The 20,305-nt window shown below is 63.1% G+C and overlaps 2 protein-coding genes across 2 annotated transcripts in view; one reads left to right on the top strand and one right to left on the bottom strand.

Moving 5' to 3' along the window:
* Positions 1–6,064: 6,064 nt before the first annotated feature.
* LOC113627361 (basic salivary proline-rich protein 2-like) lies at positions 6,065–10,313 on the bottom strand. Its single transcript, XM_027119900.1, has 4 exons — positions 10,305–10,313; positions 9,727–9,891; positions 9,398–9,485; positions 6,065–7,077 (listed from the first exon to the last, which is right to left on the bottom strand). The coding sequence occupies exons 1-4, from the start codon at positions 10,311–10,313 to the stop codon at positions 6,065–6,067; spliced, it is 1,275 nt and encodes a 424-aa protein (XP_026975701.1).
* Positions 6,095–20,305, top strand: part of ZNF469 (zinc finger protein 469) — a 50,885-nt gene continuing 36,674 nt past the window's right edge. Inside the window, 1 exon segment of the mRNA XM_027119008.1 lies at positions 6,095–6,198. The gene's annotated coding sequence lies outside the window, so the exon portion shown is untranslated.

Genomic DNA, 20,305 nt, shown 5'->3' with positions numbered 1-20,305 from the left:
TACACACACTGACACACGTATTCATGCATATTCGTGGATATATATACACATTCACATATGCACATACACATGCTCCTCACATGCGTGTAAACACACACCTACCCACACTCAGGAACACACACACCTCCCCTAACACATGCCTATACACACGTACACACAATCGCATGTGCATGTGTACACACACACTCGGACACACGGTCACACACGCACACCAAGCTGAGGTCAGGTCACCCACCCACCTACCCAGCGTGTTCCCTCCTATCCTGGCCTCAGTGTCCACCCCTGAGGAGGCGTCCGTGACAGGCATGGCCCCCGGGGAGGAGAGGCAGCCTCCTGGCAGTGCCCGGCGGGGGCAAGCGGGGACATCAGGGGCGGCCTGTGCCCAGGCCCAGGGCCGCCTGGACATCCGCTGGCGTCCAGAGAGGGACCCTCTCCCTGGGCTGGTCCCAGACCCAGGCCGGCCGGCTCTGCACCCAGCCCGGCAACTTGCCCCTGCAGGCTGGCCCACGCCAGCCCGCCGTGTCTCCTCAAAGACCCAGGAGGAATGCCTCATCGCTGACCTTCGCCCCCAGGAAGTCAGAGGGAACCATGGTTGGGGCCATCACAGCAGGTGGCGAAAACGGAAGCACGATTTTTCTTTCACGTCATTAAGTGGAAGAGCTGGCTTGTGTCAGGGCCAGACTGGGATGGGTCAGCCGTTTGGAGAGAAAACGATCCCAGGGACCTTGCCACATTTTTTCTAGAAGAATGTTGGACGTTCTGGTGGCCAGGTATGGAAAAAGAAAACCTCTGTACACTGAAGTCATTCATGGCCAGCGGCACGGAGGCGTGTACACAGGCCAGGCGGTGAGGGCGCCGCTGCTCCCAGAGCCGCCCCGGCTAAAAGGGGCAGTTGTGTCCGCGCGCCGTGGCCCGTCACCCCGAGCAACACAAAAACACACATGAATGCGCCCTTTACAGCTGGGGCCTTGCTCGCAGGCTCCAGATAAATGACCGACCTGAGCAAAATGTAAATTTGTAGTTAGCCCTCGGAGACATAATTATAGGAGAAAAACAACGACAGTGACATTTGGACAGGGGACGGCCGGCTCCTTTCCTGTAGCCGGGCTGGGTGTCAGGGGGGCGCCCAGGACGGGGAAGGGGAGGAGGTTGGGCCCGGACGCCCCGAGGCCGGGGCTGCAGGCCACTGTCCGTCTCCTCCCTGCCCCGGGCCTGCCCTGGGCACTGCCATTCCTTGGGCCGAACGCGGTGATCTCCGCCCCAGGCCCTCGTTCTGTGGCCGCCCCATGAAAGGGCCCATTCATGCCCCAGGCCGCTGGCTTGGGTTACCTCGGCCGGCCGGCTGGTCTCCGCCACCTCTGTTTTCTTTTCATTAGAAGGTTTCCCATATTGAAGGCCTGCGAGAGGCTGAGAATGTCGGGAGCCGCCCGCGGGGCCCAGCACCTTCATGAATGAGTCGGACTTACTGGGGCGGATGGGGAAACTGAGGCTCGGGCCACGTGGCTGGCAGATGGCAGGGTTGGGGTTTGGACCTGGGCCGCCAGCTGCCTGCTGCCCTGCTGGGAGGAGCCTGGGAAAGACGGGAGTCCTGAGCCAGTGGGCAGGGCACGGAGGTCTTTCTGGAGGCGAGGGAGGGCTAGGAGAGCTGTCAGTCCCGGCGAGGGTCTGCCTCAGGAAGTCCTGCACAGCCCAACCCTCTGCTGAGTCCTGGGTCCCTCGGCCTGGGCTGGACCCCCGCCGGGCCCAGGGGCACGCAGCCCCCACGTGGGAGAGCGCGGGGCTGTGCGTGACATATGGCGGGAGGGTGTGCCTGTGTCTGTGTGTGACACCCTCCTCGGGAAGAGCACCCTCTCCTCTCCCTCTTTTTGCTCACAAGCAGGGCCACTGGGAAGACAGGAAGACAGGCAGAAACAATCGCGATCCAGGCGGGTGTCTGAGTCACGCCACCGTCAGTCTGGAATGTCTCCTTGGAAAGCGGCTGCCTCTGCTCCAGCCCCACCCGCGCGGCCACCGCTCAGGCCTCCCGCGCTCCCCCTCCCTCCTCCCCCCCACCTTCGCTGGGGGACCCACCCCCATCGCAGCAGACCCTGCAAAGGCCCCAGAAGCTCATCAAAGCAGCTTTTACGCATGCCCGTTGGGGACCTGAGCTGCACCCGTGCAGGAAAGCTCGCGCCATGCTTTGTAGATAAAGATTGATTCATTTGCATTTTGTACTTTCCCTAATGTCCTCTAAGGCCTGGATTTTTTTTTTTTCCCTGCTGTCAGGAAGGAGACTTGTAGGTAGGTCCTGCCCCCCGGGTGCCTGAAGGGCCAGAGGGGTCATCAAGGTCCCTCGTGTCCTGGGACCACTTGGTCCTCCTCCCCTGGACACCGCTACTATGTCCGACAGCTCAGAGACCCCCGGCCACTGTCTGGAGGAGCTGGGGCTGCCCCGCCACCCCACGGGTCCTGCTTTGCCCTCCCAGCCTCTCAAATCCTCCCTGGCTGGAGGGCATCACTGTTGCCACCTCCCAGACCAGGAGGCAGAAACTCAGAGAGGTTGCTGACTGGCGCAAGGACACACAGCTGGCCGGGCGCAGCGGGGGACAGAGGCCAGGCCTGCCTGTGCCAGCCTCCCTGCGTTCACGGACTATTTAGCAAATTCTGCCAACATTACGTCCCTAACGTGGGTTCCGTGGAGCCCACAGGGACGGTGCACAGGGCACACCGTCCTCGGCAGGTCGATGTCTGCTGCGTCCGTGCCGAAGAGGCTCTTCGTGGGATGGGGCCGCAGAGCCCCCGAATCCACACTCCCCCGTTAACCAGCAGGACCCCTGAGGAAGTGAGGGGCGCCCAGAAGGCATCTCTGTGAGGCCGGCAGCGGGCTCCCAGGGCTCAGCCGGCCACCTGCCACCATGCCCTCACCCTGGACTCGGCCAGGAAGCCAGCGGCAGGCAGAGGTAGTCAGCGATGGGACAGTCTCTACCATGAACTCCTGCGTCCTTAGGCGGGCCCCCTGCTTCCTCCAGCCTCAGCCTCCCCATCCAGCAAAGGGGGCCAAGGAGCCCAAGATGGCAGGTGACGCTTGCCGGGAAAACTCCAGGAGGGTTGAAACACCCGACCCGGCACGTCACAGCCACAGGCCTGGTCCGGGGTCTGAGGTCTCATCTCCCAGGGATGAGGGTCTCGTCCTTGGGGATCCCACTGGAGAGGACCCACCCTCAGGGCAGGGGTGGGCATCACTTCCGAGGTGGGAGGCTGCCTGGACGGATGGGTGTCCCCATGCCAGGCGCTGTCAGTGCCAAGCTGGAACGGCCACGTGACACTGTAACCCCTGGAATCTGCTGGTTTCACTCCTCCCGCCCCTGCTCTGGCTTTGGGGCCGCGGTTTCATTTTGTCATCGGGCAGAAGTTAGGGGATGACTCAGGAGCTGACTGGCTCTCCCAGCACACGCGTGGGGCCCAGGGAGCCTCTGCCCCTTGGGGGTGGCCAGTGGCAGGCAGCAAGGGGACAGACGGGCAGTGGGAGAGCGGGGCTCCGTGTCTGTGACTTTGGGCAAATCGGGTCAGCACCCCTGCGAGGTTGCCTCCTCTTGGGAAACTTCCAGCTCTGTTGCTTCTCGAGGCAGAAGCTGGGCCTCCCACGGAGGAGACCCTGCCGGCCACGCCCCCTCCTCAGAGCCCCACGGGGGTGTCCTGTCGGGCAGCTCTTCCTGGCCAGGGGGCTGCAGCTCCACATGCAGCTGAGGGGGCAGTGAGGAGGGAGAGAAGGCTCTGGGACCCAGAGGCCTAGGTCACCAACCAGCTGGCGGCCGCTGGCCCCGGGGTTTTCACCCTCGGTACCGCCCAATAATCCTTCGTTTGGGGGCCGACCTGAGCTTCGCAGGAGGTTCAGTAACATCTCTGGTGTCTGCCTGATGGATGTCATAGCAGCCCCCCGACTGAGAAGCGCTGGGTTTCACGCCCAAGCAGGTGCGCTTGGAGGATTGGGGCAGGGGCTTGGGGGCTGTCCAGAGTCGCCAGCCTGGAGGGCTGGGCTCCCAGCTGTGTGGGGTGGCGGCCCTGGAGTAGGAGCGGCGCGCCACGTGGCCTTGGGCGTGTGAGATGGGGAGGGTAGTAGGCTGCCTCCTAGGGTGGTCAAATTCATTCACTCGTGCAGCACCTGTGCATCAGCTCTTAGGACTGTGGTCACAGTGGCAGCACGGAGTGAGGGCCTCTGTCGCTTCTGCACACTCGTGAGAGAGAGCGCGCTTCTCACACAAGGGGTGCACGGGTGTACCACGCTGGACACACACACACACACACACACACACACACACACACACACACACGGGTGAGCTCTGAAACTGTGGCCTTTCTTAGAAACAAGAATAGACCCATTAGGAAGGATCCGGAAGGAAATACCTTCTGGGAACTTTGTCTGAGCCAGGGGACCCCCGGCATTAGAAACTTTAGGAAACCAACTGATTGAAATACCGATTAACTAGAGGGGGTTTCTTAGCCCCTTCCTGTGCCGCCTTCCATGGAGAGGGCGATCCCAGGACCCTGAGGCCCAGAGTGATGCCTCGGAAACGTGAGCCGGGGCTCGGAGCCCCTGAGCGCCGGCGGGGCCAGGAGGCGGGGCCGCTGAGCCCCCCCTGAGCGCCGGCAGGGCCGGGAGGCGGGGCCGCTGAGCCCCCAGCCCCTTGTCGATTCAAGCTTTCAGGACAACTGGCAGGAATTTCTGGAACCTCCTCAGATGCTGAATCGAGCAGCCGTAGGAAAATCAGCTTTGATTCGCGGTGTGTTTCAGCTGATTATGAATTGTACGTGCGGAGCTCAGCGCTCGACCCCTGACGCAGAGCCATAGGCCGCAGGCGGACCGGCAGCCCATTCACTGTTTCCACACCCGCGCGCAGGATTCTGGGCCAGAGGCCCTGTGTTACCTATGCCTTGCTTTACATAATAAAGGCGTTCCTGAGAGGGTGTGAAACCTGAACTCTGTAGCCCGAGCAGCACCCTCAGGGGGAACGTGGTTCAAACGACTAGTTCTGAAAGGATGCCTTTCTGCAAAGTGAAGCGTTCCCCTCAATTTCACTTCTCAGAAGTGCCCTAAGCCCGTGCCTTGGTTTGTCTGAAGTGGGGAGGGGCAGCATCTGTTGGTGGACGCCCCCCATGAGGGCTGCCCCCTGACCTTGAAGGACCCACATGTCCACACCAAGGACCGGCCTCTCGCTCCTGCTTGCCCCAGGATAGCCTGTGTCACACACACTGGGCTGTGTGGCTTTGGGCAGATCCCTTGCCTTCTCTGGCCTCGTTTGTGATGAACCACTGAGCGGCTGACCTGTTAGGGTCCCTCCGGCTCTAGGGACCTGCATGGTTCCAGCTCCCCACCATCTGTGTTCCAGCCTGGCACAGGCAGAGGCTGGACTGGGGGTGCCCAGAGCAAAGGCACTATGATTTTAGGGACCATCAACTCCCACCTTCAAGGCATGGGGAGACCTCCAGCTGAAGTTCCCCAAGCAGGTGCGAAGCGACAGTGGTGTGTGCGCCCCCCCCTCAGCTCATCCTCCCCGCCAGAGGCACAGGGGGAAATGTTTACCCGGCCCGTACCAGGTGAGGGCTGGAGAGAGGGCCGGGCGGGGATGGAGATAGGGGAGCGATGGGAAAGCACATGGGTACGCTCACGCCACCAGTTTGGGAAGTCGTGCTAAACCCAGCCTTTGCCTCTGAGCACAGCAGGCCCTGCCAGTTTTGGGGTGCGCTGGCAGCGGGCCTGGGCAGCGTTTGCTGGCTTACGTACCTTTCCCATCAGGACCCCCATCACTAGGGTGGATCCCCCTGAAACAAACACCTAGGAAGAGCGGTGCTTAAAAATAGCGGGGGGGGGGGGGGGGGGGGAAGCAAAGTTTGTAACTGAAGCCGCCGCCGGTGCCTGGGGGCAGACCCCGCGGCCCGCCGGAGCACCCAGCCGGCTGCTGGGAGCTTGTTTGGAGAGGACTTGGCCCGCGCGGCCCGACCTGGGAAGCGGGTGGAGGTTGCTTTCCTCCTTTCCCCACCCCGCCCCGGAGGGGCAGAGCGCTGCGCGGCCCGGGCGGGCCTGCGGTCAGGGATGAGGACTGCGCCTCCGCGCCGCAGAGCGCTGCGCGCGGGCCGGGCGCCGGCAGCCGCCGCTGCCGTTCTGGGAGCTCGTTCGCATCCGCCAGCGCGGCGAGCGGCGCGGGGCCCTCGGAGCGGGAGGTGAGTGTGGACGCGCCGCGCCCCGCGCCGCCCGCGGCTCCCGGGCAGCGGCACTAGCTCGGGCGGCTGTGGAGGGACTCGGGGCTCGGTCCCCGGGGTCACCTGGCTGCCCGCTCCCCGCCGCGTCCCCGCACCCTCGGTGGCGCGCCCTGGCGGGGCCGGACGGACCCTCCCGGCCCTCGCTGCTCCGCGGCTCGGCTGCCCCGACCTCGCTCCCCGCCCGGGACGTGCAGCGCCGCAGACGCCAGGGCGCGCCGGGGGCTCGGCGGGGGCCGCGGCCGTGCCGCCTGGCCTCAGCCCTGCCCGGCGCCCTTGACAGAGCTTGGGCCAGCTCCGCGGGACACTTTGCAAAGTGCAGCCCAAGTGGCCGCCGAGCGGTGGGTTCCGGGGAGCTGGGAGCCGCCGGGCCGGACTGCGGGGAGCGGGGGCCGGGCGGGGGGCGCGAGCGGCCGTGGGCCGGCCATTCATTTCGGATCGCAGCAGTTGGTCCCCGAGCCGGGCCGCTGCCTCCTCTGGGTCGCCCCTGGGCGTGCTGGCCCCGTGGCACTCGGACACTGCGGCGGAGGCAGCGCGCGGAGCAGGGTGGGGTCTTCCGACCGGGGGGCTCCGCGCCGCTGTGCTCCTGCGGGGGGAGGCCACGCGGCGCCCCAGCCCGGCCCGCGCCCCTGGCTGGCTTGGCGCGCCGAGGGAACCGGGCCAGAGGGACCCGTGGGGACGCGGCGCCGCACGGCGGCGGCCGGAAGGGAAGGCCAGCCGGGCTCGTGGGGACTTCCCGCGGCCACCAGACCCTGCCCCTGCACTGTTCGCCGCGGGGTGGGGGTGAGGGCAGCGGGGTCGGAGGGACAGGCCTCTGGGTGCAGCGGTGGCGGTGGGGGGCTCCTGCGCCGTGGCAGCTGCTCAGGCCTTTAACCCTTTCCGGACTGGCGCTTGAGCAGACACTATTTGCTGTGTAGGGACTGTGCCACGTGTTACCGCGTTGATCCTCATATCATGAGCTAGGTGGTGCCCCATATTCTAGATGAGGAAACTGAGGGCCAGAGAGGTTAGGTAACTGGGCCAGCGCAGCACAGCTAGTGAGCAGCAGTGGCTGATAGCCCCTCTCCATTCCACCAGATAGACTCCACGTCTGCCTCTCGGTTGAGCAAATGTGCACTGAGCCCTCTCAGCGCCCCACGATGTCCCAGGCATCCCCTGACCCAGCAAAGACCACTGCCTTCCTGATAACAGGCAAGGTAACAGGCAAAATGCCGGGGACAGTATCAGACACGGAGCTGCTGGGGCGGGGGCCGGGAGGGGGGGGAGGTGGGGCGGAGTTACAGTTCAAGGAAGGACAGCCAGGGCCACCTCTGAGAAAGTGGCCTGGGAGGGCATGCCCTCGTGTACCTTGTGCCCGGCCTGGCAGGTCCAGAACCACGGGGCAGAGCCTGCCAGGAGCCTCCCTGTGAGGAGGAAGAGGGGGAATCCTGTTTGAAGAAAATAGGAAGGCCAGGCCATCTCAAGGGGGACCGTGGCCCCTACAGCGTCTCAGCCTGGTGAAGGATGTGTGGCCCCACACCCGAACCCCTGTCTGGCTGCCACCCCGGGCAGTGTGGAAGCAGCAAGTCCCAGGATTTCAGGGTCAGAGGGAACTTAGAGGTCATGAACTTCAACCCCCTCATCTGGGCTTCGGTCTCCACCAGACTCTGCCTCTGGGTTACCGACTCTGCTTGAATACCCCCGGCGACGGGGAACTCACTCCTGTCACAGCAGCCAGGTCCCACCCCCGAAATCCGCCGAAGGGTTCCAAGAAAGCTCTGCTGCAAGTAGAGCAGAAAGCCTCCTACCTGTGGTTTCTGTCAACTCCAGTCCTGTCATCCGGGGGCAGCACACTTGGGTTCACTCTCACACACGGTTGCCTCTGCAGAATGTTAATAGAGAGATTACGTCCCCTTTTAGCCTCCTCTTTTCAAGGCCTGCGCCTTTTCCAACTTAACTTCCAGGCCAGGCACCTTCCCGCCTCCCTCCCTGGGAGAAGGTCAGCGGGTCTCCACCTGGCTTCACATTTGTGAGCACCAGGGTGGCCGGGAAACAGAGACCTGCCCTCACCTCCTTTCTTCTGGAACCTTGCAACCATTGATGGTGCCAAAGACACATGTGCTCCTGGACATGGGCTCACACTTCTGCTTCCTCCAGAGCCCTGAGACTTCCGCGCCAAGCCCCACCCCATCCCTGTTGGTTCTGACTGTAAGAATTCAGTTACCCTCTGCTTCCTCGTCCAAAAGGGAGGGGCTGAGAGTGAGGGGGAAGGCAGTGCAGATCCAGAGCGCAGGCTGCAGAAACAGCTGTCCACGGGCTGTGTGGGCAAGTCACCAGGACAGTGGGGGACTTCACAGGGCGTCATGGGACAGGCTGAGGGACAGAGCGCCGGGGCACAGGCGAGCATCTCAAGTGGGCAGATGCTGCGAGGTTACTGCCCTTGGGGTCACGGAGACTCCGAGGGGTCGGTGGGAGGGGTGTGGAAGATGCAAAATACTTGAAAGGGTGCGACGTGCCAGCTGCAAGCCCAGGACAGGGAGGCTGTAGGGAAGCGTCGGGCAGCCGAGGCAGGACGCAGCCTGGGTCCCGGCGGGCCCCGGGCACTGTGCAAGCAGCCCACCCCCGCTGGCCTGCCCACCTTGGCTTTGGTTCACTGTAGATACGTGGTGAGGAAGAGAGCTGGGAAAGCGCATGACCAGCCCACTCTCCTGCCCGCTGCAGACAGAGCTGGAGCTGGAGCCCAGCATTCAAGGCAGCCACGGTCCCGCCCGTCCTCTCCCGGACACCCTCCTGGTCCATTCAACATCCAGGATGCTAGCTCCTGCTTCCCACCTCGCAGCCTGGACACCTGGCGTCCTGTCCCCCATCTCCACCGTCCCACCTTCCCCTGTTCCGCCCGCAGTCTTTCTGGCACCCCACCTGTCATCACCTGTGGGCCTGCCCATCCCCCGCTAGACTGTCCCCCCATGAACAGCAAGATGATGCCGTGCTCAGAGCTCTGTCCCCGCCAAGCCGTGCAGTGCACTCCGCACCCCCCGGCTGGGGGACTCTCAGGATTTCTATTGCCAACCTCGTTCTCTGATGGAATCGGGGGCTGAACTGAGCCTAGTGGAGGGCGGAGGGTGGGGACGGGGTGAGCTCTGTGAGACATCCTTGCGATTGCCTGGGGCTAGTTTATCCTCACCTTTCACCTGGTGGCCATAGCTGGGGTGGCAGACGCCGTCTTCAGGGGCTGATCGCAATCTTGTACTTCCCTCAGCCCCACCATCTCCCTGGGTGGAAAGAAAAGTAAGACCGTATGGTTGGGCAGGTTGTTCAGTGCACAACGGCGCCGAGCCTGTACTCTGCTCAGCAGGCCTCCCTCCGCACACCCAGGCTGTGTCCACCCTGGGGGTGCCTTGTCCTACACACCCAAAGGGCCTGGAAGCGTGAGTGGCAGCCCCACCATAGACGTGTATGCCCCGCACGGACCGCTTTCTTTGCTCGCGAGGACCGCGCACACGGTGCCGTCACGTGTGCACCCTGGAAGCTGCCCTGCAGCAGGGCCGAGGCCTCTGTCATTTCAGACTCGGGATTCCCTCCTTCCTCGGGTGCTTTCAAGCGCTTCGGCCCCTCAGCCTTCTTGTGGGTCCACGTCACTCCTGCAGGTGCCCCCTTGGACTGGCTCTGCCAGGTCCCCTTGGGGAAGGGTAGGAGGCAGGGGGGCCGGGGGGGGCCGGGCCTGGCTGTGGCCTGCGCTGTGAGTTCCTGCAGCTGGTCTTCAGCGCCCGGGGCCCCGCCCCTGCGCACGGCCGGCCTTCGGTCGCGCGTCCTGGCTCCCGGTGACCAGAAAGTAAGATCAGTGACTGCACTGGCAGGACTTTGGGGGCCGTGACCCCGGCGTCAAACTGGAGGTTTTCTGCTCATTACTCACCCCAGTTCTTGTCAGGATTGAAGTGGTCTCTTAGAATTACATCCTTGTCTAAATAAAGCTGGCATTTTGAAGGACAGTTCCAAATATAAGCTCCTTTTATGAGCGTGGGGAGAGCTTGAGGATGGAGGGGGGCTCCCTCCAAAATGCGGGGCTAGTCTGGGGGACCCTGGGGGCTTACCTGCCACATCTCGGCACCGTCGTCCCAGGCCCCCTCCCCGCCCCGTCTTCCCCATCACCCAGAGCGAGAAGCAAGAGGGGACCACGGCCTGCCGCCCAGGAGCTGGCAGCACAGCTGTCCTTGCCTCCCCCAGGGGGTCCTCACACCCACAGCTCTCACCCTCCCACACAGGGGTGGGGGTCACTCGAGTGAAAAATGGGTTTGGGGTGAACTCAGAGCCGGGGTCAAGGCCCTCTCAGCCTCCCCAGAGGCCATAACTAGGCAGTGGCCCCCTGGGGGCCCAGTTTGCATCACAGAGAGGGCCAAGGGGAGGTGGCCTTCCAGGTGCGTCCTTACGCAGCTGCCTGTCCTGGGCTCGGCCACCACCTGTAGCCAGGGTCAGCAGCCAGTGGAGGGGGGAGGGACCGTACAGGTGAGGGCAGGTGGACGGGACAGGGACCCGGGACCAGAGCAGCCTGCTCCGCCGTCTCCAGCCCCCTGGCGGGCAGGCAGGCGGGAGCCAGCGGCCGGCTGTCTGCTAACAGCCTCTGTCCTGACTCTGGGCTGCTCGCAGGCAGGCATCCCAGCCAGCAGCTAAACAGAATCCACATTCATGAGCGGCCCTTGAGTCTTTCCAAAGGCCCGGCCCGCCGCCCTGCAGAATGTGACCATTGCATTTTCTGAATTCCTCCGGGGTGGCCGGGCCAAGGTGGCCGTGTGTAAACGGGGACTGCTTCTCCGGGCCCTGCATGTGGCCGGCCGGGCGCTGCCCTCTGGGGACGCTGCAGAACCGGGTCTCTCTGGGTTCCTGGCTAGGGGCGGGGCCCGGGGGGTGGTCAGTGGGGAATTGCCACGGCCGTGGCTGGACGGGGCGAGGGAGCCAGGACCAGGTCCTGGTACTGGAGGAGGTGGCCCCGTTGGCGGAGGCTGTGGTGCTGTGGGCTGGTGGGCACCTCGCGTCCTACGTCAGCCCTACTCAGCAGGAACCTTGTTTTTAAAAATACATAGAGAGAGTTCATGTATCAGAAAATTCACCCTTTTAAAGTGTACACGCCGCCAGTGGTTCTTAGTGTGTTCACAAGGTTGTGCAACCATCACCACCGTGTTGTTCTAGAACATTCTCATCACCCCAGAAAGAAACCTGGTGCCCACTGGCAGTCGCTCCTGCCCCTCCGCCAGCCTTGGCAACCGCTAAGCGACTTTCTTTCTCTACGGATTTGCCCATTCTGGACGTTTCACGTGAGCGAAACCACACAGTGTTTTTCTTTCTGTGACTCTCTTCCCTTGGCGTGGCGTTCACCGGGTTCATCTACACTGAAGCCGGGATTGAAACTTTGCTCCTTTTTAAGGCTGAATAATATTCCAGCGTGTGCACGACCACGCGGTGCGTATCCATCGTCCGCGATGGACACCTGGGCACTTTCACCCTTGAGCTGCGTGGATGACTGTTCTGTGAACATGCGTGTACAGGCGTTTGTGTGGACGTGTGTTTTCGGTTCTCGTGGGTAGACATCCGTGGAGTCACGTGGTCACTCTAACCTGTCCAGGAGCTGCCAGACCGTTCCACGCTCCAGCTGCACCATTTCCCGTTCCCGCCAGCGGGTAAGGGGATGGGGACCTTACCCTCTTTCTGTGGACAAGGAAACTGGGGCAGAGAGGCAGAGGCGCTGGCTTGGGGTCACTTGCCAGGAAGAGGGGCCCGGATTCAACCTCTGCCTGGACGCAAAGGGGAGACGGAGGCAAAGAGTGGCCGTCATGACCCCGAGGCCATGTCTTTAAGGACAGTCCCGCAGTCTTGCAGGAGGCTCTGGCCCCCGCCCCTCCCAGAGGCATCTCCCCTGAATGAAAGGGAGGCCAGGTCCCCTTGAGGCCAGACCCCGCTGCTCTGCTAATAATGTATGGTTGCCCGCGCTTCCCCCAGCCTTCCCGAGGGGTTTCTTCCCAGGGTGACTGTGCCCTCCGACAGGGGCCAAGCACATCACTCAGGGACACTGGCTCTGAACTGACACTATTCCCAGGAGATACCAACATCACTTGCTGAGATCAGGTGACCTATGCAGTGTTAGCTCAGGTCCGTCCAAAAGTGGGCCCCGTAACCTGTTCCGTGATTACTTCCATGGTTCCAGAGCACACGGTCAGAAAAGACAAGCCCAACAACTAGCGGGGTCCACGGTTCTCACCCCAGAGAGGTTATAACACTTGCCCAAAGCCCACCCAGCAGAGAGCAGTCAGAGGGGTCGGGGGCTGGGGCCAGGTGTGCCCTCCAGCTCCGTCCAGGGGCGTGCCCTGCCCCGGGCACTCCCAGGCTGGCTCTCGCCATGCAGCCAAGCACGTCATGCTTGGGCCCAGCACAGGGAGCGAGGCGCTGGGGCTCGGTACCCCGACCCGGCAGGCTGGCTTTTCCTTAGCTGTGACACGCGGAGACTGGGGGGAGGTGGGGTCCTCCCTGGCGGCCGCAGAGCGACACCACAGGTGCTGCCTCGTGCCTGCGTCTAGCAGTCAGTCATCTGCGCGGGACTGCCCGGGCCAGGCTGTGCTCCAGGCCTGGGCCGCTGTGACCGGGCCACCCCCTGAGTCCTCCTGGGGGCAGCGACTCCAGGAAAGGGGCGAAGGGGGCGTCTGGGCGGGGTCAGGGGAGGCCGGGAGGAAGAAGGTATTCCAGGGGCCGATCCCAGAAAGAGGAGAGCAGGAGCAGGGGAGGCCGGGGGGCAGCACGGGCCCGGCCAGCCGCCGCCCTGGGGAGAAGAGGGCGAGGTGAAGCGGCCGCCTCCCTCACACAGCTCCGGGTCAGCCGGGCTGCGCACCCGCCCTGGTTCTTACCGCACCCTTCTTTGTCCCAGGGGCCCGGGGGGCCACGCGAGAGCAGCCGCGGGGAGGGTGACGCCCTCGCGGGGCCCTGGCCAGGGCTGCAGGGGGCACGGCCCCCCTTCAGCAGTCACACCCCCACTCAGTCGTCGGGCTGGTCTGCACCACGATGGGAGGGTGGGCACTTGGCAGGCGCCGGAGCGGCGGCCAGTGCCGGGTGCCCGTCCCCCAGGAAGCGGGGCCGCTGAGGCACAGAGGGAAGGGCCTGGGCCCGGCCAAGGGGCAGGTCGGGCCGCCAGCGCATCCGGCCCACCTCCTGGCCTGTAGAACCCCTGAGAGGCTGGAGCTTCGCTGCCCGCGCCCCTGCCCTGCGGGGCCGCCTTCAGATCGAGGGAGCCCGAGGCCGAGGCCTGCCCTCGTCGCAGCCAGTGGCCGTGTGCAGCCATCGGAGCAGGGGTGTGCGTGCATGTGGGCGTGTCTGTGAGCCTGTGCCTGTGTGTGTTGTGGGGTGTGCACGTGTTGAGTGAGTGCACACGAGTGTGTCACGCGTGTGGGTACATGTGAGTGTGCTTGTGTGCGTGTGGGTATGCACGTGTGTGTGCCTGTGTGCACATATGTGAGTGTTGTGTGCATGTATGACATTGTGTCACGAGTACTGCACATACACATATAATACGATATAACCAAAGTACACAGGTAAGTTTAAATATTCTAGAAACTACATTTAAAAACAAAAAAAGAAACGGGTGAAATTAATTATATTTAAAACAGCACGTCCAAAAGGCCATCACTCCGACATGGGATCAGTACAAAATCAGTGAGGCAGTTTAGGTTCTTGAGGTCCAGTGTGTGGTCGTGGCCGCCGTGCAATGCTGGTCTCCAGGTGCCCTTCAGCTGTGGAATCCCTGACGCCCACCCCTAGCACAGGGCCCCTCCCCCATCCAAACCCTCCTCACCCTTCTCACTGCTTCCTCCAGGAAGTCTCTCCAGACTGCACTTCCCTCTCTGGGCCTCAGTCTCTCCAGGTGGGGTTTGTGACCCTGGAGCATACTCCCGTCTCACCCAGGTCTGCTGAATCAGAACTGCCAGAGGAGGGCCTGGGGTCTGCATCTTCATAAGCTCTCCTGGTGCCGTTAAGGCTTTACCCACGTTGAAGTTCAAGACCCTCTTAAGCCCTTATCTTTTTGTCCCTAGATGCCACGTTCTAGGTACGCTGGACAGCAGCTGTGCCCACGCACACCACTTCCTTGCTCACCACCATATCATTACACATGCTGTTTTCCTCTCTTTGGGATGTATGGAAAACTTCTATTCATCCTTCAAAACCCACCTCTAACATTGCCCTGCCTTTCCTCTGAGAAGGCTTCCCTTCCACGGGAGCATGAGTCCCCTCCCCTCCGTTGCTCCTTCTTAATTCTGCCCTGCGCACAGTGGTTCCATGTCTCAAGTCCCTGGTGTGCGGTGCCAGCTCCTCTCCGAGCTCCCGGAGTCTGGCCAGGCCCCAGCATGGAGCGGCCTGTGAGCATGGATGTGGAATGAATCCGCGCGTGCGTGGGTGGGTCGGTCTCTGCAATCTCAGTAAACATCTGGCCACAGGGCCTGGCAGGAAGCTGACCTCGAGGGTACCACTCGGCTGGCAGCCGTCTATAAATACATTCTAAACTCGGACCAGCCCACATGCATTCCTGCTCCCGGAGTGCCCTCCCAGTGGAAGAAAGGCAGCCGGCGGCCCTCCAGGCCTGGCCGGGGTGGTCGCTCCTGGCGAGCGGGAGCATGCCCGCTCCAGGGTCAGCTCAGGGCCCCCGAATCCGATTGTTATGTGAACAAGCTCACCGGCAGGCCAGCGCCCAGGCTGCGTCTAGCTCTGAGAAAGGCTCCCGGTGCCGGCAGCGTGCTTTTCTTGGATGTCCAGGCTGTGTTTATGCCGGGCCGGTGCCTGGGGAATAATTAAAGTCTCAGAGGCTCCGGAAGGGCCTGCCTGCTGTTCGTAGGTGCTGAATCTGTGTGTGCAGGCCCGAAGCCTCCTGTGCCGTGTTGCCCGGGGCCTGTTGAGCGAGAGATTGAGGCTGGTGTTCAGGGGGCTGTGAGCTGAGCCCCGCAGGGCCCAGGAGACCCCGTCGTGTCGGGCAGGACGAGGGTCACGGGAAGGGTCAGCCAGGCTGGGGTCCTCAGTGTGTCCCCTCCTGGGCCCTCAGTCTCCCCACTCGCCCCGCAGCACAGCTGTGCCTCCTGGCACAGGGGCGCAGCCCTGTATGGCCGGCAATCGGTCTGCAGGGGCTTTGCCAGCCAAGGGCCAGGCCTGGTGTGTGGCGACGGACCATTGTTCCCCCAGAAGGTGGAGTGGACGCCATCTGGCAACCAGGCGTCTCGGGCACGTGTCTCCAGGAGAGGTTGTCAGGCCCCGAGGTGTAGAGCGGCAGTGGGACCTCAAGGGAGCAGCACCATTGAGGGAGATGGGGTGCAAGCCACAGAGACCGCTCTGATCTTCTGGCGGCCGCACGAGGCAAAGAAGCAGGTGGCGTGAGCTTTCGTGATGTGCTTTATCTAGCGAGCATCTCAACGTGTCGTCTGTAAGAGTGACCAGAGAGCCATTTCACCTTCTTCTGGGCTCATCTTCGAAGGCCGGGTTTGGGGGGCGAGGGGGAGCGTTACTGCGTGCACTCAGGGCAGCCTGGGGGCAGGGGGCGGGGGTCGCGCTCCCATCCCAGATCCCCTGGGGCGCTCCCTCGGGTCGGGCCTGGTGTGTCCTGGAGCCCGGCTGTGCCTGGTGGGTTCATGGCCCCGGAGGCCCGGGGACGTGCAGGTTCCAAGGAGACTCGCGGTGTCCGCGGGGACTCAGGGCTCAGGGACTCCCAGCGTCGTGGTTTCCATGGGGTCTCCGTCCTCATGGTCCCCACAGACAGCCGTGTCCACCCCGGGCCTGAGAGGCCTGCCTTTCACCTGCTCCCGCCCAGCCCCTCCCTACTCCCCTGGAGGCCGCCTCGGCCCGGGCAGCCTCAGGCTGGCTCAGGCGGCCCCCACAGGGCTGGATCAGCCCTGGGACCCCCCTCCCTGGGACAGACTCTGCAGGCGGGTCCTCAGAAAGTTTCGGAAAGGAGGAAGTTTCTCTGTGACCACAGCCAGCCAGTTAGGAAGCTCTGGAGGTGGGCGGGTGGACACGTAGACGACACGTAGGTACACAGGTTATCGTGCGTGATATATCGTTACACGTATAACACTGTATATTATATAGTGTCGTATACGGCGTATCACCCTAAACATTTAACTGTGTGTGAGTATGTGTGTAATGTTATATAAGGTGCACATGTGGGTTACTGGGGTCCTGTGCCGTTCCATGTACCACGTGCCAGGCACCGTGCTAGGATTTTGCCCAGATGATTGGTGTTCCTCTCACTGTACCCCTCCGGGCAGGTAATATTAAGACACTGCAGTTCCCATTTGAGGCTCCGAGGCTGCAGGGACTCGTCCGAGGTCACACACCCAGCAAGGGGTAGGGGTTGGAACCCAGATGTCAGCTCCAGGAGGCCGTCTGTCCATCCCACCATATGGCCCCCACGACCAAGAGCACTGACTGCCTTGAGACTGTCCCTCCCCTCCGGACACCTGTCCCCGAAGGCCACGGCCCTGGGCTGTCCCAGGTGGGCTCTGCCACCTCAGCCCACGCTGCTCATCTCGCCGCCGGCCGAAGCCCCTCCGCCCAGGCCCCCGCACAGGCGGAGTCACCCACGGGGATGTCTGCTGTCCGTTCGCTCATCTTCCGTTCCCATCTGACACCCCACTCTGGGTCCTTTCTCCTTGTCACCCCACTTTCAGCTTGACCGCGTTCTTATGCGTCGATTCTCTTGAGTGCAGGTGACAGAACAATTCCTGATTGGCGTGTGGGGTCGAGAGGGCCCTGGGACGCTCAGGTTCCCCGGGCGATGCCTGCGAGTCGGCCTCTCAGCCGCTCGGCTCCGCCTTTGCTGCACTGGCCTCACAGGAGACCCTCCTGAGGGGGGCAGAGAGACCGCGTGGCTCAGGCCTCTGTCCCACCCGCCAGCCCAGCAGAAGGTCCTGGGAAGCCTCTCCTTGGGGGATTCGTGCTCACCACTCCCGGGTCTCCGTGGCCTGAGGATGCCCTGGGGCAGGTCTGTGTCGTGCGCCCGCCCCCGGACCTGAGGTGGGAGCGGCCCTCCCAGTCTCACGGCCTGGGCCTTTCCCCCCCCCCCCCCCGCATCGTCTGTCCCTCATCACAGGGTCTGCCCGCCCCTCTCCCGGCTGTTGGGGAAGGCAGGGTGAGGACAGAGGGAGGTGGGCAGATTTCAGGGTCCTCAGGAGGAGGGGAGGGCAAGGCTGTGTGTCCTCCTAAGTCAGTAAAGAGTGCGAGTATTTATTTCTATAGGTATCCTGTATGTATGTGTGAGAAGATAGATGACGGATGGATGGATGGATGGATGGATTCTCTCTGCAAGATTGCTTTTGGACGTGAACCAAGGTTTCGGTAGCTGCAAAAGTTGGAAACCCCCAGGCTAAGACGACCTCAGACCCCTTGTTCCAGACGCCCTGGCACCCTGGCATCCGGGAGTGACAGTCGAGAGAGGAACCTGGCCCTCATCCCCGAGCCTCCCGTTTGGGGCACAGGCCCCAGGGTGTTAGGGCTCCAGGACCCTGGGGCACAGGTCAGAGGCATCTCTGTGCCGGCCGGGTTGGCACGTGGCAGACGGCGCCGCTTCCGTCAGCACGCTGGACAAAGCTGAGTCAGAGGAAACAAAACAAAGGCCTCAGAAAGCGCTTTCTCTCAGCAAATAGAGACGGTGCTGGAGGAAGTGAGCGTCCCCTCCCTCGGATGAGGCTTTGATCCCTGCCCCTCCCGCTGCGGAGTCCGAGGGGCTCCTACGGTGACCGCGGGGGGGGGGTGGTGGGGGCGAGAGGGGCACGGGGCCCTCCCCTCACTTCTCACCGAGGTCCCCCTGCTCAGGACACATCTGGGTGCAAAGATGCGTTCACTGGGGAGGAGGATGGGCTGGCCGGCACCCCGAGGTGCACATGAACTTGGATCTGCGTCCTTGGCAGTAGCCCGGAGCGTCTGGGACAGGGATTGTGAGCAGACGGTCAGGTGGGATCCAAGTCGCTTTCCCACGGGAAAACAGTCATTTTCATGGGTCCCGGGACAGAGCTGATGGTGATGACGTTACAACAGCCGTCACTGGTCTGCACTTACTGTGCTCAGAGCTTGAGTTGCACCATCCTGTTTAATCCACTCAACACCCAACTTAGAGAAGAAAGCTAAAGCTGAGAGGTTTTGAGGACTACAGCTACCCACTGCTGTGTAACAAGCAGCCCCAGCTAGGGGATTCACACAGCTGCAGCTGATCACTTTTCGTCATTTTGCGGGTGGCAGCGGCGCTTCTGCTGGTCCCGCCCCGGCCCTCAGGGGCAGCACTGGGCTGGCGGAAGGCCGGCTGGTCCCAGCTGGCTGTGCTCGTGTGGCTGGGCCCAGGGCCACCTAAGTGGGAGGGCTGGACCGTGCCCACAGGCCAGCAGGAGCACTGCGACCCCAGGGGCAGGGCACCCAGGAGGTGGGAGCCACGTTCCAGTCTCCACCCCTGCCAGGCTCTGCTTGACACAAGCATAGTGTGGCCCCAGACATGCTCCGCCCTCTCTGGGCCTCGGTTCCTCAGGGAGGAGCTGGGGATTACGTCATCGTGCCTGCTCACACGTCCGGCGATGGAGGTGGCAGCTTGGGGTGAATGGAGGGTCCGGGTGAGCTGCTCCTGTCAGCATCTGCCGTCGTGGCCATCGCTGGGGAGCCCAGAGCCATTGGCCCTCGTGGTGGGAGGGGACGGGGACACCAGTGGACGAGCCTGACCTCCAGGGTCAGCACACCCGAGCCTGGGTGCCGCCCCAGCCGGCGGCAGCCTTTGAACCTCAGCATCCTCGTGACCCCAGCTTCCGCCGGCATCTGGCAGCTCGAAAATTGGCTCCATTCTCCAGATGGGGAAACTGAGGCCCCACCTGCCGGCAGAGGGGCCCACACTTAGGCCTTTGTGGGTGACTTCTGCTCTCCTAGGAGCACCCTACCCAGGCTGGTCGGGAAGGAGCACAGTCCCGCGGTCACTGTGGTTCCTGGAAGCACTTTGCTTTCTGGAACCTCTGCACCCAGTGGCCTCCTCGGGGCCTGGGACCCAGGCTCTCCGATCAGTCCCTCCTCTCAGCTGTGAAAACACAGCAGCGGCAACAGGAGGGCTGCTCGGCTGCGGGTCAGCTGGGCACCATGGTGCAGGGACCCCAGTCGGGCGGAGGGTGAGCTGGTATCGCGCCCTGGCTCCGTCTGTGCCTCTTGGCATCTTGATAACAGACAGAGGTGCCCTGCTCTCCAGGTGGCACGGGAGGGTCTTCAAGGACCCCCAGCACAGCGGGTTACTGAGGCCGGGGGCTGCGCCAGCCCAGGGAAGGTGCCTAGGGATGGGACGGGGATGGGAAGGGGCCCGGAGCCAGCAAGGTAGTGTCTCCCTCTGGGAGATGCAGGAGCGTCTCCCTGAGGAGAGGGACGGACCATGTCCTGGGTCTGGTCTGGCTCCCCCACCCCCGGCCCCTTACCGGCTCTTTGGCCCACGAGGCCCTGGAACCCTCCATAGACTCAAGGAGAAAAAGGACCCAGTCCCCAGATGGCTGTGTAAGGTCCCTCCCCCCATGGGATCACAGAGCTGACCAGGGGTGAGCACTGGGGAGGAGGGCGTGTCCCCTCCCCAGCCTTGGAACAGAGCTGTCGGTGTCAGAGATGGTGTCTGTGCTGCGGGCACCCATGCCATCCAGTGCCAATCATGTCAGGTCCTCTCTGGGGGAGGGGGTTCACCTGGGGGGGGGAGGGGGCAGTTGCTTACTCCAAAGCGTCACAGCACCGGCAGCCCTGCTTTGAGCTGGGAGGTAAAGTACAGCACTCAGGGCCCCGAGACTAGAATTCTAGTCCTGGTGACAGATGGACTGTGGGTGGAAGGTGATGGGTGCATGGACGGATGGATGGCGGATGGATGGTGGATGGATGGATGGTGAGTGGATGGATGGTGGACGGATGGATGGTGGACGGGTGGATGGGTGGGTGGATGGGTGGATGGATGGTGGGTGGATGGATGGGTAGATGGTGGGTGGATGACGGGTGGGTAGATGGTGGGTGGATAGATGATGGGTGGATGGATGGGTGGATGGTGGGTGGATGGGTGGATGGTGGGTGGATGGGT

The sequence above is a fragment of the Aethalodelphis obliquidens genome, unplaced genomic scaffold (assembly GCF_003676395.1).
Source record: "Aethalodelphis obliquidens isolate GAN/ISIS:26980383/991018 unplaced genomic scaffold, ASM367639v1 scaffold20, whole genome shotgun sequence".
NCBI classification, from domain to species: Eukaryota; Metazoa; Chordata; class Mammalia; order Artiodactyla; family Delphinidae; genus Aethalodelphis; species Aethalodelphis obliquidens.
The sequence above is the reverse complement of the archived record's forward strand: the minus strand, read 5'-3'. Positions and strand labels throughout refer to the sequence as shown.